Source organism: Megalops cyprinoides, chromosome 7 (genome assembly GCF_013368585.1).
Source record: "Megalops cyprinoides isolate fMegCyp1 chromosome 7, fMegCyp1.pri, whole genome shotgun sequence".
In the NCBI taxonomy this organism is placed as follows: domain Eukaryota; kingdom Metazoa; phylum Chordata; class Actinopteri; order Elopiformes; family Megalopidae; genus Megalops; species Megalops cyprinoides.
Window position 1 is genome coordinate 1,865,100 of NC_050589.1, and position 27,653 is coordinate 1,892,752.

The window sequence follows — 27,653 nt, forward strand, 5'->3', positions numbered from 1 at the left end:
ATCCCCCACATTTTTTCCACATAAACCATCCCAACCACTGTTGGGAATTTCTCAAACTCAGCTGCAAGCATCTGAGAACTGCAACAGATGCGGTTATTGTGTTCATTAGACAAATCTTTTATTTAGGCTGACCTGGTGGCAAACAATCCGAAACCGATCTGTGCGCTGTTTGGATACAAACAGACCTGGACTGCCACTAATGAAGGTGGTATGGCGTGTAATACACGTTGCACATCGATTTTAAAAGCAGGTATACTTGCTGCTGATATTTCTACAACGCCAAACCCAGTCATCGTTACAGTTGGGCCTTATTGCGTTTAGGAAAGACTGGCAGTGATCAGAGGGTTGACCGTGTGTTAGGGCTTGTCCGTACTTTCCCGAGCCTTTGAAGAGGGCGCCTTCTATGCGCAGGATCGCAACATGGTGACGCTTTGCGCGGTCATGTGACGAGACGCTGCTCGTTCCCAGGGTTCAATGAGAAGTGTTTGCCCCACCCCATCTCTCCAACGCTGTCTGTCTCAATGTACCATTCCCGGAGAAAAGGAAAAAGGCAATAATACGCAAAAGAAACAACTTTTTTCGCATTTATACACACGCGGCCTGTCTATGAAGGAATTGCTGTCACGGTGGAGTCTGATCTTTGAAGCCGCGGTGCGTTCATGTATCTGAATGCACATGTGTATCTACCATTCGGATTCAAAAGGAATACAAAGCGGCGGCTGACTGGAGCCTATGCCTGCGAGAAACGGGAAAATACCGAAGAATTTTCTTAATTTCGGCACAATCGGAGCAATCGGAACCAATTTAGGAGTTACCTTACGCGTCGTTGTTCGCGACTGGAAGGTTTACAGATGTGAAGAACGACAGAAATTAGAGTAACCGAAGAAAAGCCAGAGAAGGGCCTTTCGGATTTGGACAAAACCAGCAAGCAACAACCATCGCTGAAGAGGAGGAAAATAGAGGAAAAAAATTAAATTATTTCTGGGAATAAAACTGGCCATCATAGTGTCAGTAGCAACAACATGGTCAATTTACGGATTTAAAAGGAGTTTAGTCAAATCGGGAAACTGTCAAATAATACACATGCAGTCATTTTAGTGTAAATATTTATTTTTATTTTTTCAGGCTCCTTGTCTCTCTCCCCCGTCTCTGTGTGGAGGAAGACGGATTGGAAGGAAATAAACAGAAATATAAACCCTTCCAAATGGAACCGTTTATTTTTCAACAGCGATAAGAAAATTCTTGTTTGTGCAAGCAGGCTAAAGGATTCTCGACGAGAAATAAAATCGGGTTTGGATTTCTGTTAGCTAGCTGCAACCGTACGACCTCTCCGTGGCTAGTCGCGGGATGAAATTATTTTCGTCCTTTTTGAAACGAAAGGTGAAATAGACGCAGATTTAGTACAAACGAATTGTTGAATTGATCAATAGTGTGCGTACATTTAGGCCGAAAAACACACATATCATAGAAGAATCAGCCGTCTGAGAAGACGGCCCGGGTGTCGTCATCAACGCTATCCAACAACCGTTTTTCATACAGTTCTATTTAATATAATGTACTCATAATAACAATATAAGCAATATTCTGAGCAGGAATTTGGATAACAAAAGTCATAGTTCTTTAGATCTGAGCGTTAGCTTTAGTAGGCCCTAACGAGCGATATGTCACAAATCATTGTCAATGTGTTAATTTCGTGGGCCAATTGAGGGATTCCGGATCGTTTAGTTTTTAAATTCCCCCTCCCCGTAACCTTTGTTTTTGTGGGAAAATGGGTTGTTTGGGCAACAGTAAGACCGAAGACCAGCGAAATGAAGAGAAGGCACAAAGAGAAGCTAACAAAAAGATCGAAAAACAGTTGCAGAAAGACAAACAGATATACCGAGCAACGCACCGGCTGCTACTGCTAGGTAAGTTCACGAAACACTGCCGTGTCTAACTGAATATGAAGTGTAAAATATGGAAATATGCAATATGAGTTAAGCTTTGATATGTAGGTACAGCTACACTCTGAGTTAATGAGGCGACCAAATTTTTACTTTTAATTAGCCACTTACTATCTGCTTTCGGTGTGTGTGTACAAATATATAATACATACATATATACAATACATATATATAATATACACAATATAAAATTATAGGCCTACGCATGTTGTGCTTGTGATAGGCTATTTTAGGTGTGAGGTGAGTGGACACGAGTCACACACAATAATACATTTACGTGAAGAACAGTTTTTGTATCGTAAGTTGTATCAGTAACATCTACGTCACGCCTTTGATGTTTTTTTTTTTTTGTTTTGTTTTTAAATAATTTTGTCTGCATTGTCCCAGATAGGCGTGCAGTTTCTGCGGTTGTATCTCGCCGTGTGAAGCACGCCTGCTGTGTGCCTGGGTGTGTTTGGCCGCTCCGGTCCTGGCATGGCGCTTTAGCGGGGTTATCGCGCTTTCGGGCTCATTTCTTTCCGGGTACATATTTAATCAGCCAAACCCGGAGGCCTCAGTAACGTGGGTTCATCACAGGCGTTTGTTTGTTGGTACAAATTCATTACAGCCTCTCTGCATTGACTGTCATACCGGTATTTCCGTGCGAGAGGAAGTCGTGGTTAATTTGGGACGCAGAAAAGAAAGCGCTTAGCAGCATAACAAAAATGTGTAGCTGGCACTCCTTCGTGCATTGAACTAGATATATCGCTACTTTGAACAAGCGAAATGGTGGAAATCTCAAGTATTTATCGCTGTGTTTGATTGAAATAGCTCCGTCCAGGCGTACACAGTCCGGAGCAACTCTCGTGCTTTCATTTTCATGACTTAGATTCTTACGTATGACGTAATGGTTCGTCGAATCGCACGGGTAATTATTTAGCCAATAAAACAGTTCTTACGGGAAATATCTTTTGACGTTACATATCTAATGGACGGAAGGCCTCGAGAGGGATCGTGCCCTCAGCAGTGCAGTTAGTCATCTGTGCGACTCAAACGTGGGCCTGCTCCTGTAGGGGTCCTCGGATTCAATTACATTTTGAGGAATTGAAAGCTCCATGTTGGCTCGGTAGATTTCTCTGTATTTTGGAAGTCTATACTCTTGCCCCGCGTGCCAAACATTGGCAAGTACACACACACACACACACATATATGTATGTATGTGTGTGTGTGTGTGTGTATATATATATATATATATATATATATATATATATATATATATATAGGGGCACATAAACGTGTTGGGATTGAAAGGCTTGTGGGACTCAGTGCAGAGGACACAAAGGCCTGCAGCAGGTGTGACTGCTTGAGGCTGTGAGACCAGTAGGTTGCAGGTTTGATTCTCAGGGACAGCACAGCCACTGAACAGTTGCGAAAGGTAATTAACATGAATAGCATTAGTAAATGTAATATATGTATAATTATGTAGGTATGTTGACTCTAAGTCACTTTGGCAATGGATTAAAAAAACAAAAAACAGTGCACTGTGAAGTCCAGTGACTTGGAACTCATGAGCAGTGTGTCAGGAATGTGTCCGCATCTTGACACGAGTTTAGAGAAGAGAAAGGGTAACTTCAGTCTGTGTGAATAAAGTGTTTGGTGAAAGCCGTTGCGCACATTTTGAGTATTTTATCATTCACTTTGATGTCATACCGTAACAGAAAAGTATCAGTGATTTTGTTGGGGGAGGTGAGTAATGTCACACTTCAGTTAGAGCATTTGTCAGTACTAGTGCCAGCTGTTTTATTAAGTGTGAGGGACTGATCACACAGGGTTAGCACAGTGAATAACATTCAGAATCCAGAATTACTAACACAATTTACATACCCTACACCCACTAATACAATCCAGATCAACTAGTGTTCGGTTTACAGAAGTGCAGATCCTCAGACAGGTTTGTGCATTTAGTCTGTCTGCTGTGGCATTTGTTCTTTGTTTTGCATTTAGGACTAATCATAATGAATTTAAGTTAGCCGTGTGCTAGTGGTAAGTTGTACACATTGTTGATTTTGACCATCATTAACCAAAGATTGTAAATTTGTAATTTTCTTTCATTCATAGTTGAAAATTTAGGGCCGTGTGCCGTAGTGTTCAGACTGAATTACTCTTGTGTTCCTGTCAGGGAAAGTTACGGCAGGTGCAACATCAGCGTAAACAACTGAGTAAAAGTATTTGGCATTGTAGTATCACTGCTCAGAACTACATGATAATGTCAAAAGCGGAACATGCTATTTATTTCAAAATAAAACATTATAGTTTGCTCTCATCGGGACAACAGTTAAACCCACATGGTTAATTGTTGCAGAAATGTTGGGTTTCTGAGCTTCTCGAGTTTCAGAGTCATCATTCATTTCAAGGGTTTGGACTTCTGTGACTGTCTAGGAATTGATAACCTGTGTCTGACTGAACTTCATACCTCTCTACTAAAAGATGTAACTTTCACTGGTGATTTCAAAATGTCTGGTTAAAAAAATTCCAAGTCAAAGTGTGACTGTCTGTTGCTGTATATAGGAAATGGTCACAATCATGTAATTACTAATTGGCTGGAGATTTGATGTGGCAGAAACAAACCAGATGTTTCAGCAGTTGTAGGTGGAGTTAGAGTGCCAAAGTCTATGGCTGATGTTTGTTTTTGGTTTTTTTTTTTTGGGGGTTTTTTTGGCGTATTTTTTGCACGCTTGTGGCCGATTCCTAGAGGACCTGTAATGCTTTTGCAGTGCTGTCGCCAGGGAATTCTGTTCGCTTGTGTCCTTTTGAATTTCGCTCATTAAGACATGTCGGCCAAACGTTGTCGTTTTCAGAAGTCACTCCAGTGCTTTGATTTCAGACCACAGCAACGCCAGGCCCCAGTGCCATGTGCACCTCCAGCTCTCTGGCGGAATGGAACTCCGCACAGACACGGGTGCGAGACCAGCACCTTTAATCATCTCATGGCCATTACGCAAGCGCAGTTGCACAGAGTACTTAAGTGATGGAAACATGGGGCCGCAGTGTAGCACAGTGGTTAAGGAGCAGGACTCGTAACCGAAAGGTTGCCAGTTTGATTCCCCCCTGGGGCACTGCTGCTGTACCCTTAGGCAAGGTATTTAACCCAGAATTGCCTCAGTAAATATCCAGCTGTATAAATGGATAACATGTAAAAACTGTAATCTGTGTAAGTTGCTCTAGATAAGAGCGTCTGATAAATGACAATGTAATGCAATGAAACATGGCACACTGTGGAGAGAATGCCTTCAGTTTGCTCTCACCCAGAAGCATCGGCCTGTGCTGCCGGTGGTGTCACACAGGCTTTGATCTGAGCCTTAAACCCCGCCGCTCGCTTCGGGGAGGAAGTGGGGCAGGCTGCTTCGGTGCAGACATTGGTTTACAGTTCAGTCGCAGCTGTATTAATGTCCGTTATCGCCTGCGTTGAGGACGCAGGGTGCGGGTTCTCGCGATAAATGGAGGGGGTGGGGGACAGCGCGAGCTCTGTGTTGCTCTGTTCTCTGGAGAGGGGGGAACGCCGCCGGTTCCGTTTGGCTCGGTTTCTCGCCCCCGTCGAGAACTGTAAATCTGTATCTGAACGATCGGCTTCAGCCCGAGGGACATCGTATTGGAGTGTGTGATTCATTGTCTCAAGCAGTAAACAGACAGTAAATAGACACTCGGTCTGTTCTTCCGTGTCTGCTCTTCCTGTTGGCCTTCTGGGTTCCTCATGAACTTTCTGGAGGTCATGCAGTACACACACAAGCATAAATAACGGAGGAACATTCATAATGGACACTGGCAGAGATGTACTGTAACTTTCCTGCACAAGAAACATATGAATGTCGCGCGAGGGCACTACCCCTCTTTGAAGGTGGCGTCGTGGCAGAGGTTTCGCACTGTGCAGGTGAAGACATCCCCAGGCCAGGTCAACAGGTGGAGCAGCAGGAGTTCTTAGTATTGAAGTGGGGTTCAGCCTCATAACGGGCGTAACCAGTGAATCACTTATTTGAATAAATCATAGTGCCTCACTGTGAGATACAAAGTCGTCTTATTGTATCAGATAAATCACTTTGACAGCTCATGGTAGATCCACCCATCATAGGATCCACATAAACTTACACTCCCCTCATTAGTTCAGGTGGTTTGGGATAGGGCACACCCCAACCTGCATTCTTCATTAGTTCATCTAGCAGTGTAAAAGCCTACACTTAGGGCTGCTGGGTGTGAGGTCAGCCGGACTGAAGTTACACGCTCAGTCATCATTTGGAGGTTACTCTTCCTTTCACCTTTAAAACTCTGTCTTCAAGAAACATCTGAAGACACAGCTCTTCCACTCTCATCTGAGCACCTGAAACACTCCTTGAAGGAATTTCTCATGTCTCAAAACTGTTCCCTACTAAACAAAAAAATGTAATCCAATGGTTTAATGCATTCATTAGCTCCACCAGCTTGTACCTTGTCTGGCCAGCTATTGAAACCTAGTCATGCAGCGCTTCTAATATTGTTGACTCCTTATGGTCTTTTGCTTGTGTTGTACTCTACCTCGCTTGTAAGTCCCCTTGGATAAAAGCGTCTGCCAAATGAATAAATGTAAACAAATGTAAAACAGCATTCTTTTTTTTTTTTTTTTTTTAGATGGGCTCAATGAAACGCACACTTTCTGCTGCTTATTTCTCCCCCTGACTGCATTTAGAGATGCAGCGTAGAGCTGTTTGTGTGGCATCACTGATTCCCTGACTGCGGTTTGAAGACTTGTACCCCTTACGGTCTCAGATGTGCATGTTACCACAGCGCTGGTTTATTGACTGTGACTTTCAAACCGCTGCCCTCCGCATGACACACCTTGCAAAGTGATTGGCTCACTGAGTTAAAGACCAAGGTCCTCAACTACAGGAACTTGTCAGACTCTTATCCTGGCTGTGTGGGGTGATGTTGCCCTCTGTAATGGACTCACTGGTTAATTGGAGCTCCGCTACATATGGTCATGGCGGTATCTTTATTTGAGGTTTTTCATTCATCTACCTGCGCTGTCGTGGAGCCATTATTTCCAGTTTGTCTCAACTTGTTTACTTAACACACCTTCACAGGGTTCACCTTGCTTTGACTTTTAAAGTGTGTCCGCAAAGGCAGTGGCAGCGACCACCCCAGTGCGCGGGGTGTCCGGAATGATCCCAGATCCGACTCTGAAAACATGACAGAGTGGCCACCTCAGTTGGGTCAATGTCTGCGCCGACTCTCAGGAGGAGCTGCGAGGGTCACGCCTATGGGATGGACCCTCTCCCAGAATCCTCACTTAATGAGTCGGGCTTAAAGGGGATCTCAGGGCAGCTCTGAGGCAGATGTGACGGCTGAAAAGGGGCTGGGATTGTGAGCTGAAGAGTTTGAGTTGTTGGCTTCTCCTCCGGTCACTCTGTCTGTGGGCTGTGCCCCATTTGGGTCGCAGTGTCTGTACTTCCTGTCTGTGATACTACACTTCTTACATGTCTAGAGTTCCTGGATGACACACAGTTTAAGTTTGATCACCTGATGCCTTACTTTCGAGTACTTGATGCAGCCACATGCAGTTAGTCAACTAGGAGTTGAACCTGCAACCTCCTGGTGACAAGGCCAGTCAGTCAGACTGCCACACCAGGGTGCTGTATATATTCCTGGTATGAGCGCTGGCTGTAGGGAAGAGCTAAAACAGAGCTATGTGAGGAACAGTCACACCCCCCACTGCAACCACTACCGCCATAGCCGGAGTGTTCTCTCCCTCCTGCTCAATGGCCCAGCTTGGGTTTATTTCTTTCAGCCTGTTTCAGACCCACCAGGACAGGAGCCCATCTGTAGCGTCATGGTGCCACCTACAGCCCCGCCGAGCAGACACAGCTTTCACAACTGAATTGTGACATCGTAACTTTAAATTATAGATTTCTTTATTGATTGTTTGATTGAATGCTTGATTCAAGATTTGATGACCCTATCAGTGTATCCTATCAGTATGACCTACATATTATGGTCTTTGCTGAGACAATACGCAGTGTGTTCTTATAAGACTTTACAGTAGGTGCCATTCTTTTATTCTTTATTCCATGTGATTTTGACAATGTGTCATGAACCCAACAAAATAAGTGATGTTATAATGTACTCTATGACTCTATTGCTCAGTAAACTATTTTTACACACTTTTTATTCACTTTGTGGAGATTAATACTATGCAGATGTGATTGTGTTTCTGTTCTTATTGTGGGATGTTTGGCTGAATTGAAGCTCTAAGTTAAAGTCACTGTTACAGAGCAGTCCTTTTAACACAAGAAGGTCTGTCATTTGTTGCACATTTTCTCTGCAGTAAAATTTCAGCCTGGTCAGAGCAAAGTTTTAAAGTACTTACCAGCAATTGCACAACATTACATCTCTCTGACTTCATGACTGGGGCAGGAGTTGAACAGAGCCGTTGCCTGAAACCTTGTTTTGTGTGGCGGTGTTTCCAGCTGCTTTGTGGGAGAGCACATCAGACTTTATTACATGTGTCCCAATCCTAGTTTGCGGTTCGTTACAGAAGCTGTGATTGTCACATGATCACCCCCACGCCAGTGTGGGGCGGCTCAGCCGATTTGGGGGTGGGTCCCTGCGTGGGCCTGGGAGGCTGCTGAATGGAGTTCCATTTCAGAGGGGGAGAAGGCATCACATGATAGGAGAGAAACGGCAGCGAGTCAGGCGATCCCACAGAGGAAAAGCTGCACAGATACTGTCGGAACCCTGTGGACACCATTGACTACAGCACAGTCAGGCCCCCCACCAGGAGAAAGTACAGAGGGGTGCAACTGCAATCTGGGGGGGGGAGGCACAAAAAGTCATAAATACTGTGTAGACATCGGGATTGTAAGGACACTGAGGTCCATCTGGGGGTGCAGTGCAGTGTGTTAATATATGGATTTTAAATCCTGGGAGAATCCACCTTTATTGGTCTGGAAAGTGTGTTCATCAGACATGTGGCCCGAAGGGAAAAAGGCTTCTGACTCTGGCACCTCGTATCTCCACCTGAAGGAATGAGGAGACACGCCATTTTATTGCCACAGTAACCAGTATTTCCTCTAAATCTGCTGTTGCCCCAGCGCTGTGTGGTGCTCTGGGGCAGCTTTGTAAGAGGGGCATTTTTATCCCTCACCCTTTGCTGCCTACCTGTCTGTGCTCTCTGACTCCTCCCCCTCCCCTGCTCTGGGTTGGCAATAGAATTGGGAGTATCAGGGCCCCTGGGAAGCAGTTAGCTTAGCACTGCGCTTCTCTGAATCTCTAGCTACCTGTAATTTCCCCTGGCTTATTAAAGGTTCCTTTTCTGTTAAAGGAGGAGTAGGGCGGTGACGAGTCAGCTCATTGGACTGCACGCTTAGCGCACTACAACGTGGTAGCTGCTATAGGCAGACTGTTACAGTTGAACTGAAAGTTTTAGCTGAGCGTCTCGGGTTCGGCCTGTTTGTGAAGCGCCCCTGGTGGAGAAGGGTACTGGATGGGTTTGTGTTTTTACTGCTGCTTATGTAGTAGTTCACTGTTATTCACAGCAGGAGAAATCACTCCAGAAATTTCTCCGTGGGATGCTTCTCCTTTGCCTAATCTGTGTGACATTTGGGTCTAGCCTGTGTGTGTCTAGCCTAGGTTGTCATGAGTTGTATTTAGGCTGTACCTGTGTGACATGTGGGTTCACCAGTGTGCGTAGGCCTAGCCAGTGTGGTACGTGGGTTTAAATTGTGATGAGTAGATTTATCCTGTGTGATTTTTCCTCTGTGACATGTAGGTTCAAGTGACATGTCAGCCTAACCCGTTACAAGATGACAGGGCTCCTAAACCAAAGTTTAGGTTTGATGGATAGATGTCATGTTCCTTTAATAGATGTGTTGTGTTTTCATACCAGCTCAGGAGTTCAGTGTGAGTCAGAAGGTTGGTCCAGGAGAGCTGTGTGTATTCATACCTCAGAAGGGTAGACATTGTTAAGCAATGCAACTGAAATGAAGGAAGACTTAGCCAGGGCATAGCCAGGAAAGGCTCACTTAGACGCCAGGAGATTATGGACAAGAGAAAAGCTTTATGAGACACGCACTCATTCAAGATAAGAGCTTGTAACGGTGTAAAGTCATGGACTAGTGTCTGTCTCATGGGCATTTTCATATGGACTTTCAGGTTCTAAGTTCCAGAGCTGAACAGTAGCACTCAGGAGGAGAATGCCTATTCATATCCAGTAGGTCCACACACAGTACAGGATACCAGCAGCTACAGTGCTGAGGCCAGGACTTGTCATCACTCGGAATGTTGAGCAGCTGCTTCTTACTGTAGGAGAACATCACCATTTGCAAGGAAGTCTCTACAAAGGGGGAAATCCCTCACAACTGTACCAGTATCGCAGTGGCAATATATAGTTATACCAATAAAGACTTATAAACAGTAATGTAATAATACTAAATGCTAAATACTAAATGTGTGTAATAAGTGTAAGAGAGTGTGGGTTAGTGGTACACTCTGACCTCTAGACTAGACCTGGTGACTAATCTCTCTCCATCTTTCTCTCTCTCTCTCTCTCTCTCTCTCTCTCTCTCCCTCTCTCTGTCTCTCTCTCTCTCTCCCTCCCTCTCTCTCTCCCTCTCTCTGTCTCTCTCTCTCCCTCCCTCTCGCTCTCCTTCTTTCTCTGTCTCAGGTGCTGGTGAGTCGGGGAAGAGCACCATTGTCAAACAGATGCGGATCCTGCATGTCAATGGCTTCAATGCAGAGTAAGTAACACCCCCCCCCTCTCTCACACACACACACACATTCATCCCTGCCCTGGGGGGTCTGGGCCTGTGCATACTCGCCCCAGGGCAAAGGAGGGCAGGGGTACTGCAGCGGGGGGTGAGGGGGTGGGATGGTTTGGAGTTACACTAAAACCAATCCACACCAAGGTGAATGTTCATACTTCCCTCTGAGGTTTCCGTCTAGATAGGCACAAATCTGGTCCAGTAGTAACGATCAGCATTTTATATTTTACCTATCAGTTGTTTCCGAGTAGAGCCCCAGACCCATGGGTTTGGTGGTGCCGCCTCTTTAACCTTTGATCTCCACAGATGCACCTATCGGAGCTCTGCTGCTGTTTCTTTGCAGAGCTGCATCTACTTGCTCACAGTGCAATCTCACTCAGATGTGCACTTTTCCCGAGAAAGGGTGCGCACTCATTCAGAACTCCCGCACGGTTCTGCAGAAATGCTGCACACTCATTCAGAAAGTTCTCCACTGCCTTGCAGACGCACCCGTCTCGCGCTCATCAGTAGGTTCTTCCTCCTCGCCGGCTGGCCTCGCCGTGCGCTCCTGTATGCACTCAGCGGCTGGTGCAGACCTGCAGCTCAACCTTTTGCAACCACACCAAAAGGCTGTGGTAAACGTTTTTGGCAACAGCCATTGATTGTCGGTAAGAGGAGTAGGCACCTCTGATTTTCAGAATGCACGCATGCTGTTTATGCGCAGTAATTGGGTTGTTGACGTGTGTTACACACCGTTTCTCTGTATTTAGTGCCTCAGTGTGAGTATTGATAGCACTTTTCACCATGTCATTCAAAATAGAATTCTGACAAGTGTTTCTTTGATCTGAGAGCAATGTTATTAAAGTCTAACATTTTGGTACAAAGCAGGAAAAATCTGGCCATCGTTTTCACCCCTAAATAGGTGATGCTCAACTCTAACTTAACACTTTAAATTTTACACAGGACATTATAGATGCCAGACAGTTTACATTAAATGGTTGTCATTTGACAGTCTTGTCCAGAGTGACTTGCACAGTTTGCCATTTTATCCATTTATACAGCTGAAAATTGTCCATTAAATAATTTGCCCAAGGGTACAATAGCAGTGCCTCAGCAGGGAATCGAACCAGCAACGTTTTGGTTACAAGCCCTGCTCCTTAACCATCATGCCACATTGCTACAGAACAATGTGAATCTGCAGTGTTATTTGCCTACAGAGAGTCATGATTGACGGATAGGCAGCAGCTCAGACGAAGGCTGCCCGGTCCCTGCCCCGGGAATACCGTTTGAGTTTCCCCAGGAGTAACGAGCTGTTAGCTGATCTTGTGCATAAACCGGCCATTTCCGCTGACCTGCCGCATGGTGTGAATATGTGTAGTCTGTTTACTCAGGTACTTCCCAATCAGCTGCATCCATTCTCACATGGGTAATGTGAAGTGCTGTGTGGCAGCTGCTTTGGAGATGGTGTTTGCTGTATGGGCGGCAGTGTAGCATAAATGGTAAGGACAAGGGCTCGTAACCGAAAGGTTGCTGGTTTGATTGAGTCCAGGCAGATGGATGTCTTTCCGGGGGATTCAGAGGGATCGCTTGAGCAGAACTGAATGTGAGCGAGAAACCCTTTTAGGGAGGTCCATCAGCCCAGGCTGTTCCCTCAAGCTGATCCAGGACATTGTTTTAGGTTCTCTCTGCTGATGGGATGCCCCCTGCAGGGGGATCTGAGCACTGCACTCGATTGCACCAGGGAGACGCTGTTGTTTGGCAGACCTTTAGCAGACGTACTGCTAACGCGGAAGCCTTTCTCTTCTCTAAGTGTGCAGAATACGCAGCATAGCGTTTAAATCATTTCTGGGAATTTCAGTCTCCAGTTGAAGGATGGTGATATTAGCTTTTAGCTGCCTGAGATCATTTTCCTAGGAATGATGTTTCTGTTATACTTGTTTGTCAGTTTTAAACAGGACCAATATCAACTTAGTAATCTGATCAGGTGCACTTTACTAAAGTATGATGACTTCAGTAGCATGCAGTAAATATATATATATATATATATATATATATATATATATATATATATATATATATATATATATATAATTATATATAATTATATTCTATAGGAGGGCTGAATGGAGTAGATGTTTGTGTAAACAGACATACAGATGGAAAATATATTAATATCTATTTTTGCTAACTCATACACGCTGCTTTGTGAGACCCATGTGATTCTTAATTACTGTCATGTTGAACATGTAAATAGGGTTTTCTCATTCCCATCCCCTAACCCAATTAACAAGAGAGAGAGTGTGTGTGTGTGGTTGCATGTGCAAGAGAGAGACAGTGTGTGTGCATGTGTCTGTCTGATGGCCTGTGTGAGTGTGTGTGAGTGTGTATGCCCGCACATGCCTGTCTTATGGCCTCTCTGTCTGTCTGATGGCCTCTGTGTGAGAGTGTGAGTGTATGTGTGTGTGTGTCTGTCTCTGTGATTGCCCTCCTCTTCATTCATCCTCCTTTCCTTTCCTCCCTCTGATGTCACCTGTCAGCCTCCCCTCTCCTCTCACTCTGAACGCTGAATGTGTGCATTGGTGCAGCTGTTGGAATCTGCTGGATTGTTAAAGTTGAGCTGCCTTGCAGAACACAGCAGTGTGTTCTGTGGCTGCTGGTTCTGTCAGCTACCGAGTGAGCCTTGCGTGTAGCCCTGAAATGTCAACATTTGCAGTGTACAAATAAACTTGAAATGAGTTTAACTGGAAGGTAACTGTAAAAGTCACCAAATGAGTGTAACTGTAAAATCACCGAATGAATCACTCATACCGTAGAGCTGAACCTGTGGTTAGCCTTTCCGATTTCAGTTGGGGGGTTGTGATTGTGACCTCAGGACTGTTTGAATATCGGCTCATTCTGCCTTGTTTTTGCTTTGCAGAGAGAAAAAACAGAAAATACAGGACATTAAGAATAACATAAAAGAAGCGATAGAGGTAAGATGAGTGTCTCTTTAATGCTGGCCTTTGCCTGAAGTTGAATGTACATACACAGTCCATACACAGTAAATGTTTATCTGAATGCCTGATCAGTAAAATGCACGCACCTACAGCCGCCTTGTGGATGGTTTAGTAGTGTGGCTGCTATGGTGACGGAGTTTGTAAGCTGTGGAATGTGGTTGGATGGTTGTACAGTGTGGAATTGTGGGTAATGTGCATATACTCAGGCTTTTCTGCTCTCTCTCAGACCATAGTGGCAGCCATGAGCACCCTGGCACCCCCTGTCCAGCTGGCCAGTCCAGAGAACCAATCCCGACTCGAGTACATCCTCAACTTAGCCAATCAGAAGGACTTCGAGTTTCCATCTGTGAGTATGGACATTCTGTCTCTGTCTCTCTCTCTCTCTCTCCCTCTCCCCCCCCCCCCCCCCCCCCTCTCTCTCTCACACGCATGCGCACACACACACTTGCACAATTTACTTTGGGGCCAGTTTACCAAGTATATCTTTTGACTGTTGCAGACTCCATAAAGATAGAGCTGGATTTAAACCTAGGACCCTGCAGCACTTTTGAACCTCTGACCTCATGTGTTAGTGCTGGGAGAGTGAATTGTCATGAACCCAACCCCAATCACTGACTTGTATGAACCAGTCAAAACACTCTGAGGAAATGACATCACATCCTAATAGCCATAGAAGTGCTCCAGGAAAGGCCAAATGCAGTAATACCCACAGTAATATGCGAAAAAGAAAAGATGCCCTCTCAGCTCCTCCTCCTATTTTAACATCAGCATCCTTCATGTCAGCAGAGATGTGCCTATGGAAAGTGAGAATCTCCCTTTAGATTTAACTGTAAAGACAAAGATCATTCACATATCCACACCACATGCCAATATGACCACAACTATGGAAGCAAAACAGGCAAAAATAAGAGACACAAAATGTCTGTTCAAAACGCCTGGGGGTTGCTTTATCTTTGTGAACCTGGATCATGTCAACAACAAAACCCACTTCTCATTCACATATAACAGTGAGAATTAAGTTGGGAAAACGTCATAACCAAGCAAGGCTGAAGTATTTCAGACTGGTCACTGGCGATATCCCTGACCCCGGAGCCTTTCCTCTCAGCGCAGGTCAGGCAGGTGAACGGGCAGAATGCTGCACCCCTAGTGTGAGAAGGGGGTGCTGAGATTTTATCCCGAGTAAGTGGTTATTTTGAACATTAGATGGAATGTGTCTCTCTTAACCGCTGGTCATCGTATTTCACACACAATTAAAAGGAGAATCTGGACAAAAAACTGATTTGACGTGTTATTTCTTTCCTTGTTCCTATCCTTGCTTCTGTACGCAGCATGGCGTAATCATTTGGCCCTCCTGTGTCAGCAAATACGAACTGGATGGCCGTCGTGGTCTAAGGCCAGTCGGGAAATCGTTTGTCCAACCTTGCGTTATTTAAAGAAGTCCGTTTGACTTGCGTCTTTGCTTCAGAAGGACCTACGCAGTCAGAGAGCATTCTGGGACAGTGACATCACGCTCTGACAGTAAACGGCCTCTGAAGAGTCTGTCTTCCCGTCCGTGTTGTGGAACCCTGTCCAGATCACACACAGTATTTCACGTTAAGTGTCCTGGCCTGGGTCCAAAGATTGAGAGATCTTTTTGCACCTCATGCTCTGTACAGGCCTTTATTCCAGGCAAAAGCCAGATCAGTTTGCTCTTTTCCACAGAGTGTGGAAGTGTTGTTTTACCAGGCCTGTCAGTAACAGGGACTTGGTTCCCCATGTTAATTTTGTTAGCTGAGGAACCTAGGAGGCAGGGTGGCCTTGGCTACCATGGCTGTGTGACTGGGGATAGATTGATCTTTGAATATTGTGTGCCTCTCAAGATTGAATATTTGGATGACTGAAGCGCACACGCACACACACACACACGCACACACACACACACGCAGATCAACATTTATTCACACTTTCAGGCAGGGGTTGTTCTGTAGTTTGATTTCTTGAATGTTGATGAGAAGTTATAGAGCTCTGCTTTTTTTATTATTATTATTATTATTATTATTCTTTTACAGACAAGAACACTGGTCTAAATAACAGACTAGTGATGTCATGGCATGTATAGGAGTATCTGAATATTCTGTGTAATCCATGATTAGCTGTCAGGTTGTTCAGGGGAGTTTGCTTAGCTTTTGGGTAGCATGGGGCTGAGTATGAGTCACACGCTCCGTGTGTGACAGACGGATATGCCCCCTCGTGGCCGCTGGCTCTGTTGGCTGTGGGACTGCAATTAGCGGGCACACCCCCACCCCCGGGGGTCCTTTATAGGTAATTTAGTGAGTCTCCCAGTCGCAGGTGTAGCCCCTCTCCTCTGCTCATTACCTGCCATTGTGCTTAATGACCCTTAATGGCTCTCTCTGGGGCCACGCCTCTGCTGCTGTGTGGCACACAGGGATTCCCCCCTGAGCTTCAGTGTGCTCACCTCTCATCGGCACTGACTGCAACGGAGAGAGGCCCGTTTTGGTTCCGCTTCCTCTGTGACTGGGAGGCTTATCGGTTCTCTGGTAAATGGAATGTGTTAGATTCTGATTGTTGTGAAGAGAAACACTATGTGGAGAAGTAACAGTGACGTCCTTGTAAAACCTTCTCGTAAATTTTGTAAATACTGATTTTTATTGAAGGAAAACCTGTCGCTTCTTTCTGTGAAGGATATTTTGACCTCTCTATTAATTCAGTTGATCATTGATTATGTTTTTGCTCCCTAAAGTCACTTCATGATCATATTATTTCACAAAATAACACAAATATATGAAATCATTACAATAATCTTGATCGAATATGAGTATATTTTGTCTCATGAACATGGTCCATCATTTACGGCACACAATCCTGCTTCAGTCTGGGAACTGCATGCTGCAGACAGGAGTCTTACAGTAATAGCGGTTAATCAGCACTGTCAGTGGACCTGTTTGAATTCTTATGATGCATAAAAAACAGCCTGAAAATACTAATATCCAGACTTTAACTATTAACTGAGTTTAGAAGCCACACATTATGTACCCTCTACTTCAAACATGCTTTTACTGAGTTCCCCTTTCGTGTAGGCAGATGATAGAATCATTCAACTATTATTACTTTGTTATATTTCGGGTAGCTTGGTCTACCGTATAAATACCTAATTGCACTCAGACTGGGCTTATAAGGGGTCACTCCTAATTTACATGGGAGTCCTCTGTAGGGACTCCCATGTAAAGAAATATCAATGTTTCGTTGTTCTGAAGACTCAAATCAAAACAAGCAGGGAGAGCAGTGAGGGCTCTCTCAGGGGGAGAGAGAACAGCTGGATTTTAGGCACAAGTGGTTAAAGCATGTCATGCATGCATATATGATACAAAACTGACCTGAGCTTTTTGTAGAGCTGTTGAACCTTCACTGAGAAGAAGGAGATGGAGTGAGACTCTGTTCAATCAAACACTTTGCTAGGTTAGGATGGTGAGTATTTCAGAGGGTCGAAGGTCAGTGGGTTCAGCTCAGTTTGAAAGACTGACCCACATTGTCCCGAGTTTTCAGGGCATCTTGAATGAAAGAAGCTTATCGCTGCTGCCCTTTCTGGAAATTTCTTTACATTTTTACTCGGCCTTTGCTTACAAGTCACTTTTTTGTGTTATTCTTTATCTGTTGGGTTTGGTGCAGCTTTGCTCCTGTGTGTGTAGTGTGTGTGTGTGTGTGTGTGTGTGATTTGTATATGTATCTCACACACACACACACACACACACACACACATTATATATAAAAATATGTGTGGGATGGGGTTTGAAGTTGAGTAATGTAGCCTTAAACAGAGTCGTGTGATGTTCAAAGCAAAATGATCTTTGACTGTTTATGTAAGGCTGGAAATGGAGAGAAACAATATGGCATTGAGCTGTAGCCCAGAGCATTGTGGGATGTCTGGAGGAATGTAATAAGGACTTAGTGGCAGAGTTTCTCTTCTCTCTGTACGGGCATGTGACTGATGATAAAGAGCCCTCTGTCTGTGGAACACTCGTTGAGTGTTCTGTTTTCTGGGCTGGGGGCGGGGTGTGGTGGTGGGGGTGTGGCCCTGTTGAAGAGGACATATGCGTTCCTGAAATGAACTGCAGCTCTAACTCTTAAGACTCACTAATCAAAGCTGCTCAAATGTTGTTTCGTAAAAGAAAAAACGTGGCTTTGCTGTCTGATTTCCAGCAAAGGACTTTTGCTTGTGAGAACTCACTCAAGGACCTGCTGACCCCTGACACCAGCACCTCGGCCTTCCAGCACCAGCAGCACCAGCACCACGGCCTGCCTCCCAGGGTCTCAGGGTCTATCGAGCTGTCGCTCAGCCCTATCTCCATGCTGTGTCTGTGGTTGGAGCGGACTGTCTGTGAGCGTTACGCAGAAGCTCCTCTTTGCAAAAAAGACAAGCAGAAGGGGTTTTAGGGGCTGGGTTTGTAACCACAAGGTTGTAGGTTTGATTCTAAGGTGGTGCTGTTGCAGCCTTGAGCAAGGCACTCAACCTGAAAGGCTTCATTAGATACCCATCTTCATAAATGGAGAAAATATTACATGCAAGCTGTATAAGTTGCACTGCAGAAAGACAGGTGCTCAGTAGAGATGTGTGTGACAGCCTCGCTCATCGCTGTCAGAGGTACCTGATACAGACCTGTTGTGTTTATATGAAGGGCTGTGTATGTCTGTGCAATTTTGACTCTCCTAATACTATAATACCTGCTTTCCAGACATCTTAGCTAGCAGTGCTTCACCACTCAAAACGTGCTGTTTTTTTGCCATTTCAGATCCGAAGGCACAGCATTATATTTGTATTTCCACTGCTATGTGTGCGTATGGGTGAGTTTGTGGTGAATCGAAACCTCAGCTAACGTGGCTGTCAGAACGTGTTTACCTGATTCACCGCTGTGCCCAGGAATTCGAGACTGTGCAGCACGCAGGTGTTTCACAGGCCCACAGGTGTGCGGTTTTCAGGTTAGACGCAGGTGTTTCACAGGCCCACAGGTGTGCGGTTTTCAGGTTAGACGCAGGTGTTTCACAGGCCCACACGTGTGCGGTTTTCAGGTTAGACGCAGAGCAGCGCAGTGAATTCGGTGTCAAAGCTGAGTGACCGGGCGGGGCTTCATCGTTTACACCTGAGCAAATCCCACACCTGCTCAGAACATGCAGCACAGAGCACCAGGCTTCTTTTGACCTCACTGTGTGTGGAGCTGTCACCTGGTTCCAATGACTCATTGGTTTCAACCAATGAAAATGCTCTGCAGTGTTTTGATTGGTTTGTGTCACTCAAGGCAATGAACAACAGCACATGGCCTTTCTGCTGTTTATGGAATCCATGATTGCATCACTATCTATAAACAGTGTAAAGAAAGAACCAAAGAAATAATTTTTGGGAAAGCACAGGTTACCTGAAGGGGTGGAATTCTGCGGGAGGGTGGGGAAGTAGGGTTTGCTAGAAACGAGAAAAATCAAAAATTGATTTTAAAAAATCTCTGGATCCAGTTGCTGACTTTGGGGGAAAATGCTGTCACAACTTTTCAAAACTTAAATTTTTTTTTTTTTAAGTTAAATTCCTCCTGTTTTAAAACTGCCAAACCCACTTCAGTATGGTAGACTGAGGAATGCCCCATTTAATCTCACTATATGGGCTTTACTTTCTCTTTAAGAGAATCATGTTTTACCCTTTTCTTCAGCAGAGAGGCTGGAATGACCTCATGATGAATTCAAAGCAGAATGAAGCAACAGGGTCAGCTTAGGGAGAGAGAGTGAGTGGGAGAGAGAGAGAGAGAGAGAGAGAGAGAGAGAGACCGACTCCCATCTCTGTACTTGTAGCCTGACCTGCTCTGAAGAGAGCGCACCACTGACACAAACACTCCCAGGTACACCTGAGTCACGATGCAAAGCGTACTGCAGCAGGTGGGGTGTGGTCTCACCTGCAGGGGGTGCACATCACCTGTCACAGCAACTGTGAGTTTAGAACAATTAATGAATGCGGAAGTACAGGAGTGTCTTAAGATAGACAAGCAAGTGATAATTTTTGTGTACGCTTTGTAGGAAAATAGAGGGCAGCCAATTTTTTTTCCGTTCTAAAGGTTTTGTGAGAATGTGATGAGCTTTTCCTGGAGCCTTGATGACCCTCCTTAACTAATCCTTGTCTTCATCCTATTTATGATAAATTATTGTGGTGGTTTACAGTCTCTTTAAATTTGGCCAAATGAGTTCCAGTTCGTGGTCAGTGCGGTCCTTGGCCTTCTACCGTTAAAGGGGCACCATGCAAAACAGGCATCCTAATTTGATGTGAATTATGTTTCATCTTGTGTCTGCATCTATTCCTGCCCCATGAACCAAACCCAAGCCCTTCAGAGCAACTGTATCACTCCTGTGGGCTCCAAGCTCAATTCAACATTATTTGAAAACCTGGTATTTTCTGGTTTGATCTAGGATAACCACCTGTGTTAATTCCTATAAAACTAGGGTGTACATGGGTTTGAATGTTGTTTTAAATGCCAGAGTGAATCCAGCTGTTGTGGTGGTTTTCCTCTGTGGGTAAGGAGCCGGCCATGACTCTGAGGTTTCACCATCGCAGCACCTGAGCCTGTCTGGTGTGACTCTGCAGTAACCCCTCCTCTCTCTCTCTTCGCAGGAGTTTTACGAACACACGAAGTCCCTGTGGCAGGACGAGGGGGTGAAGGCGTGCTTCGAGCGGTCCAATGAGTACCAGCTGATAGATTGCGCACAGTAGTAAGTACCAGCGACCGATTCGAGTGTGTTACGCACATCGTTACGGGAGCACTGTTGCGGAGCGCCGGACAGAGATCGCTTTTCAGAAGCTATCAGAGGAAGAAAGACTTAAACAGAAAAGCCAGACACCCCAGGGCCAGTCTGGGGGAAAAGCAGGAAAGTGATCCTGGACTCCAGGAAACAGCAGGATCAAAGGAGGCTCCTGGAAAGCGGAGGAATGAAACAAAACGCGGTGAATGAGTGTCTCTGTTCGGCGTTCAATCAGCGCTCTGAATCGCAGCTCTCAGCTGGCTGCAGGGAATGCCGCCACTGGCCAGAAATGGAGTTTGGCGGGGGGTGCAGACAGGTGGTGGGGGGGATGACGAGGCAGTCAGATGTAGACAGGGTGATCTCTGGAGTTGATACCCCTACTCTGTTAGGTGTCATGGGAGCTTTAATGACCATTGTGAGCCAGGACCTCAGCTTAATTTCCCCATCGTTGCACTTGGTCCAGAGGGAAAACCGGCCCCTAGTGGCCTACCCAAACCACTCTGAGCAGAAACCTGGTTTTCTCCAAGAGTTCTCCCATCCAAGGGTGAACAAAGCCCCGGCCCACTTAGCCTCACATGAGGGGCGTGGCTGCTGCTGATTGGTCAGCGGAGATAAATGGCCCGCAGGTCCGTAAATTGCAGTCATTCATAAGAAACGTGGCAGGGGTGTGCGGAGTGGGTTGAACGCTGGCTATGCTAACGCTAACTGCATGAATGCAAGCAAACGTCAGCGTGATTTCCGAATGTCCGCTCTCTTCACTTCTTGGTCAGCAGAATTCAACACTTTTATGTGTTTGAGCGAAATAGTGAAGTGCATTTGTTTCTTGATCAGTGTGGTTTCCCAGATCAACTCAGTAAGTTGCTTGTCGGAGGTCCAGGGGACAGTTGATGCACCGCCCTATTCTGGGTCATGTGATTTGACCAGGATGTTGGTTCCAGCCATTGTGGTTTAAGGTGATTTAAGGGTGTTTTCTAAGCAGGTGAATGCTGAAATGTGCAGGTGGAGCATGGGTGAAGGCCAGTGTGTTTGTTATTGGTGTAGAGGTAATGCGTAAATCCCAGGCTTAGTGCAGCAGGAATACTTTTTATGGATAAAGTGACTTTCTGAAGGGAAATTCTTTTCATGCGTGTGCGTGTGTGTGTGTGTGTGTGTGCGCGTGCATGTGTGCGCGCATGCGCGTGTGCGTGTGTGTGCGTGCATGTGTGCGCGCATGCGCGTGTGCGTGTGTGTGTGTGCATGCATGTGTGTGCATGCATGTGTGCGCGCATGCGTGCGTGTGTGTGTGCATGCATGTGTGCGCGCACATGCGTGTGTGTGTGTGTGTGTGTGCATGTGTAGGGGCTGTCCCACCTGTCCCCACTGTTACTCTAGCTTTCCCTCCTTCCCTCCCCCTCTCTCCGTCCATCCCTCCTCACTTCTTTCTGCTTCTCTTTCTTTCTTTCCCTGTCCCTTCTCCAGTTGCATAAGATTTGGAGCTGTTGGTCTATTTATAGTGCCTGTGGTTCCGTCTCCGTGGCAACCAAGCTGGAGGCCAGGGTGCCAGAGAGCTATTTCTGAAGCTGCTCAGTAATGTCAGACAATGCTCTCTCTCTCCCCCCCTCCCTCTCTCTCTCTCTCTCTCTCTCTCTCTCTCTCTCTCTCTCTCTCTCTCTCTCTCTCTCTCTCTCTCTCTCTCTCTCTCTCTCTCTCTCCCTATCTCTCTCCCTATCCCTCCCTATCCCTATCCCTCTCTCTCCCTCTTTCTCCCTCCTTCCCTCCCTCTCTCTCCCTCTCTCTCCCTCCCTCTCTCTCCCACCCTCCCTCTCCCTCTCCCTCTCCCTCTCCCTCTCCCTCTCCCCCTCTCCCTCTCCCTCTCCCTCTCCCTCTCCCCCTCTCCCTCTCCCTCTCCCTCTCCCCCTCTCTCCCTCTCTCCCTCTCCCTCTCCCTCTCCCTCTCCCTCTCCCTCTCTCTCTCTCTCTCTCTCCCTCTCTCTCTCTCTGTCTCTCCCTCTCCCTCTCCATCTCTCTCTCTCTCTCTCTCTCTCTCTCTCTGTCTCTCCCTCTCTCAGATTGACACCTCTTTAGAGGTGTGCGTGTGTGTGTTTTGGGTGTGGGAGGGCCGATAAGGGCGAGTCCCAGTAGGTCATCAGGAGAGCAGGAATACATGTGCACTTCAGTCTCAGGAGTTATTTAACCCCTTCGGTACAACTTAAACCCTGAACCCTCAGCCTGTCCAGGTACGCTGTCCAGGTACATCCCAGGAAGCACCTGAATAAGAACACCTCTGCATGCCCTCAGATCCCCCATCGAGGCTGACTGTAGCGTGTGTGTGTGCGTGTGTGTGTGCGTGTGTGTGTGCGTGTGTGTGTGCGTGTGCGTGTGCGTGTGTGTGTGTGCGTGTGTGCGTGTGTGCGTGCGTGTGCGTGTGCGTGTGTGTGTGTGCCGGTCCTGGGCTGGGGGTGGCAGGAGTGGCCGTCCAAATCATGACTGAGCCAAAGCTGTGATGCAGTTAAATTGTTTACCATTGACTTGCACTGAGGCTCAGGTAAATGTGGAAGAGCCATGAAAAATGATAGCAGACATTTAAATTGACTGGAGCTCACTAGCGCTCACTCAGGGTATGTAAGCTTTGGAGTTTTCCTTTTTTTTTTTTTTTTTTTTTTTTACAGGCGGGCTATAAATATGCACAATACAGTGACACAGCAGTTTTTACACGCTGAGAAAATGGGAGAGAATGTGTTTATTTTTGCCATCACTCAATGAATGTGTTTGTTTTGTGGTTGCAAAAAGAGCACAGTCAGGTGAAAAACGCAACAGTAAATTTTAAAAAGTAGCTATTCCGAAAGTACCGAATGAGAAGCGATGGGAAGAGGCAGGCTCTGATGTGTATCAGCTGTACTGTCCCATTAAGCAGGCTGGGAGTGGAGCGCATGCCTTTCCCTCAGTCGACCACCAGAGGGTGCTGTTACTGCAGGTGTGTGCAGCCTTCTGAACCAGTTTCTGTTTGTGCTGTGTATGATTGGACTGGGGCAGTGCGCTGTGAGCTGATGTGTTGAGAGCTTGACTGGGTCAGCACCACCATCGCCCTGTGGATCACTGCGCTGACCCCCACCCCTTCACATTTCCCCCCTCTGTGTCACATTCCTTGTCTTTATGGAGTTTGCATACCTCAGTGCTTCCTGTTACGTTGTGAGGATACACGATTTGTGCAGCCCCACTCCTGCTTATAAGCACAGCTCTGACGCAGATATTTTATATTATGACCAGATATTCAGCTAAAGCATTCCTTCTGTTCTCCGTACTTCCTTGTGTAGGCGGTTCCAACTGGTAGCAGGATATTGTAGTGCTGTCTGCACTGTTATGCCGGCTGTAGATGGTCTGCGAATGTTTTAGGCCACGCCCCTTCAAGAGCGAGCAGGGAGCCGGAGCAGCTGTAGCTGCAGTAGTGGCACTGACAGGATTTAGGCAGAGAAGCACAGGGAGCTGACTGGTCCATGTATGAAGTGTCTGGGGCTGTGCTCCACTGTGCTGTGGTTTACTGAGTTTACACCAGTGGTGCTCTGTCTTTGAGGCTTGAGCCCACCCCTCTGCATGAAGCAAAGCCAATGTATTGGGTGACAGTGCGCATTTCTGGCCACCAGACAGCCAATCACTGCGGCTGTTGTTGAGGGGCAGGGCGAACGCCTCAACAAGAGAGCGGATGTGGGAAAGTGTTTCTGCATGGAGGGGTACAGATTCCCCCTGTAATATCAATGGGATGGAGTGTTTAGCCCATACAGACCGCCTATGGCTGTGCGCATGGGAAACGTATCAGAAGGTTACCTTGTAGGTGTTTCACAAACACATTCTCAACACACATGCATGCCTTCACCTGTATACAGCTGGAGCCTGACATTTCTAAGATTTCAGCTTTTGTAGAAGAGCATTAGCAAATGACCCCCCACAGAATGCCTTGGGCTGAATGTGTAGGGAGGCACTGGCCCTTACAAAGCAGGGTTATACAGACTTGTTGCATGGTTATAGAATCTTGGTTCATTTAATGGGTTTTACATGCAATACCATGTAGCTTGCAGCTGAATATGCACACGAATGATGCCAGTTGTATCAGTGAAGTTGATACCTGAAGGGCTCCTGCATTAAATATGGTTCACACACTTGAGCACAGAAGAGCTGGCTCACCCGTAACTGGAGAAAAGTGCGCCCTCTGCTGGCTGCATCCTGCAGGAGTTTTCTCACTGATCCAGCCCTGGTCTTGACTTCCTAGTGTAACCTTGTTGTCTTCTTTCTCTCTTTCTTTTCCAGCTTTTTAGACAAAATTGACATTGTGAAGCAGAGTGACTACACTCCCTCTGATCAGGTGAGTGTCTTGACTCTTATTTGACCTCTGACCTTTGATCTTCATTTGCCAGGTCCACATTTATCTACAGTTAATGTCATTGTGTGGAAGCGGTATTAGGCTGTAGTATTATCATGCAAAGACGAGACGAAACCTGCACTTATCGTTAAGGGGGTTGCATGCATTGCTTCTCATGAAGAAGGGAGTTTAGCTTGTTATTTAAAGGGGTGTGAGCTTTAAGGTACTATGAAGTATCTGTAAAGTATGAATGAGACATTGAAAGAGATAAACACACCACAGTGACTGAGGGTGCGTCTCTCTCCTAATGTCATCATTACATTCTCCGCCTCAGGACCTTTTGCGATGCAGAGTGCTGACCTCAGGCATTTTCGAGACGAGATTCCAGGTGGACAAAGTCAACTTCCAGTGAGTTGTACAGAGTTTTTCTCTCTGTTGTTCCTGCCGGGGTCGTTGTTGTCAGTACGAGTGTGATCCCTGCAGTAAGAGGACTGTTTTGTGACGCCCTGCCTTTTCTCCGCAGCATGTTTGACGTGGGCGGGCAGAGAGACGAACGGCGGAAGTGGATTCAGTGTTTTAACGGTAAAACCGCAACGCTCCGCCCCCATGTGCCCCCACTCAGTCACAGACATGAACTCTGCCATCTGCCCCCATTACGACCAGTTTTACCTGAATCATTATACTGGTGAAAACTTGCCCTCTGATTCACTGTCAGATTTGATGTAGTGATACATATCTCTTTGACTGAGAGAGCAAAATTAAAAACAGTGAGCTAAAAAACAACAATGAATATAATTATAATAATAACGACACAAGCATGTGCCTGACTGCGTGTCTGCATTTTTTGCAAATGTGAGTCTAACTCTTCTCCCTCCCTCCCGCCCCTCCTCTTCCTCACAGACGTGACCGCCATCATCTTCGTGGTGGCCAGCAGCAGCTACAACATGGTGATCCGGGAAGACAATCAGACCAACCGCCTGCAGGAGGCGCTCAACCTCTTCAAGAACATCTGGAACAACAGGTGATGACACACACGCAGGTGTACACACAGACACACTCGCTGAGCCCTTCGTCAGCTGTCCCTCTGTCCCAGTAGCGTCGCTGCAGCGGGTGATGCGTCCTTTAGCCTGCCTCACTGCCCCTCCCCCTCATTCTCTCTGTCTGAGACGGCCGTGTAACGCCTGGCTCGTGTGCGTCTTTCCAGGTGGCTGCGGACTATCTCCGTCATCCTCTTCCTCAATAAACAGGACCTGCTCGCCGAGAAGGTTTTGGCGGGAAAATCCAAAATTGAGGAGTACTTCCCTGAGTTTGCACGCTACACCACGCCTGACGATGGTGAGAAAACGCTGCGTGCTACAGTGCCCCCTGCTGGCGGAAGCGTGTCCTCTGCCGTGCTCGAATGCCTGAAACACCGTTACATAACATGAAAAACACTGCTGTGGAAAACAAGTATTTGAATGGAACACTCTCAAAAATGTGACCTGCGTATCAGGAATTTGAATGGGAAATCCCTTAGCCGTCTTTCATAAGTCATTTCCTTGTGTCACCACCAGAGGGGGCACCTGACCGCTGACTGTACATTTTTGCATGCTTTCCTGCATCTGTCTCCTCCTGCAGCTGGCACTAATCGGCATCATTACATTCAGTTTTTGCACAAGCTTCACCCCCTCTGATGCCATTCAAAAAACCAGGCACAGTTCCAGTGAGCTGCCAGCAAATCTGTTTTAGCCTTTAAGAAGTTTTAAGATTTTTGTAGAAAATCCACGATGCAGGTTGTTTTTTTGGAAAGTGAAAATCTGTTGTGAATTTGGTCTAATGAAAGGAGTTCGGCTAATGATTCCCCGTAGCGGTTTCCCCCATCCTGTCGTGTGCGTTAGGTGCTCTCCAATGTCTTTAGCCTTCAGAGTAGAGCACACACAGGGTTCTCATACAGGTATTCACCGTTCAGTATTAATCTCTGTATCTCTCTCTCTCCCTCTCGCTCGGTCCTCCTCTCTTTGTCTCTCTCCCTCTCTCTTCGTCTCTCCCTCTCTCCCTATCCCACTCTCTCCCTCTCTCTCTCTCTCTCTCTCTCTCTCTCTCTCTCTCTCTCTCTCTCTCTCTCGCTCGGTCCTCCAGCGTCTCCCGAGCCCGGGGAAGATCCTCGTGTCACCAGAGCGAAGTATTTCATCAGAGACGAGTTCCTGGTGAGTAAGAGCACCCCTGCAGACCCCGCAGTGCTTCCTGAACTGGGGATTGCAGGTTCACTTCCAGGCAGTGGCACAGCTGTTGATCCCTTGAGCACCTAACCTAGTTAGTTTCAGTAAATGTTTTGGTCTGAAGATGAGACGATGTGTAAGACTGACATTCTGTAAGTTCGTCTCCCAGTCAGATACATAGCTAAGGACATTGCTTTGCTTTAATTATAGATACATTGCTTCTGGAGAGGGTAGTAGCCCATTAGCATTAAAGAAGCAGCACATGACTCCATTTTAAGGAAGCACTCCTGTGATGTTTTTGTCTTGTTTTGCTAATGTAAGCGTTTGCTGATGGTTATTAATTTTTCCCGCAGAGGATCAGCACAGCGAGCGGGGACGGACGCCACTACTGCTACCCTCACTTCACCTGCGCCGTGGACACTGAGAACATCCGGCGCGTCTTTAACGACTGCCGCGACATCATCCAGCGCATGCACCTGCGGCAGTACGAGCTGTTGTGATCGGAGGGGGCGGAGAGACAGACTCTGTGACCCCACCCCCATGCCCTTAACCCCGCCCCCTCCCCTCACTCCACCCCCACGCCGCCCCCCCCACCCCCCCATCCTGATTCAGTGTTCTTAGGGGGGCTCCTGACTTCTGAGTTAAAATGGAGAGACGAAACGGGCAAGA

The 27,653-nt window shown here is 46.5% G+C and overlaps 1 protein-coding gene across 1 annotated transcript; it reads left to right on the top strand.

The window, feature by feature from the left end:
* The first annotated feature begins 500 nt into the window (after positions 1 to 500).
* LOC118780451 (guanine nucleotide-binding protein G(s) subunit alpha-like) lies at positions 501 to 27,543 on the top strand. Its single transcript, XM_036532929.1, has 12 exons — positions 501 to 1,907; positions 10,612 to 10,684; positions 13,605 to 13,659; positions 13,910 to 14,029; positions 20,327 to 20,424; positions 24,735 to 24,789; positions 25,121 to 25,194; positions 25,310 to 25,368; positions 25,687 to 25,807; positions 25,991 to 26,121; positions 26,905 to 26,972; positions 27,338 to 27,543. The coding sequence occupies exons 1-12, from the start codon at positions 1,769 to 1,771 to the stop codon at positions 27,482 to 27,484; spliced, it is 1,140 nt and encodes a 379-aa protein (XP_036388822.1). The 5' UTR covers positions 501 to 1,768; the 3' UTR covers positions 27,485 to 27,543.
* The last annotated feature ends 110 nt before the right edge of the window (positions 27,544 to 27,653 follow it).

What these genes read in the sequence shown, in the direction of transcription:
- LOC118780451 (XM_036532929.1), top strand. Translation starts at nt 1,769, where the DNA reads ATGGGTTGTTTGGGCAACAGTAAGACCGAAGACCAGCGAAATGAAGAG. An exon ending in AAGAACATCTGGAACAACAG is followed by an intron (nt 25,808 to 25,990) that starts GTGATGACACAC and finishes GCGTCTTTCCAG; the next exon opens with GTGGCTGCGGACTATCTCCG. An exon ending in TCATCAGAGACGAGTTCCTG is followed by an intron (nt 26,973 to 27,337) that starts GTGAGTAAGAGC and finishes TTTTTCCCGCAG; the next exon opens with AGGATCAGCACAGCGAGCGG.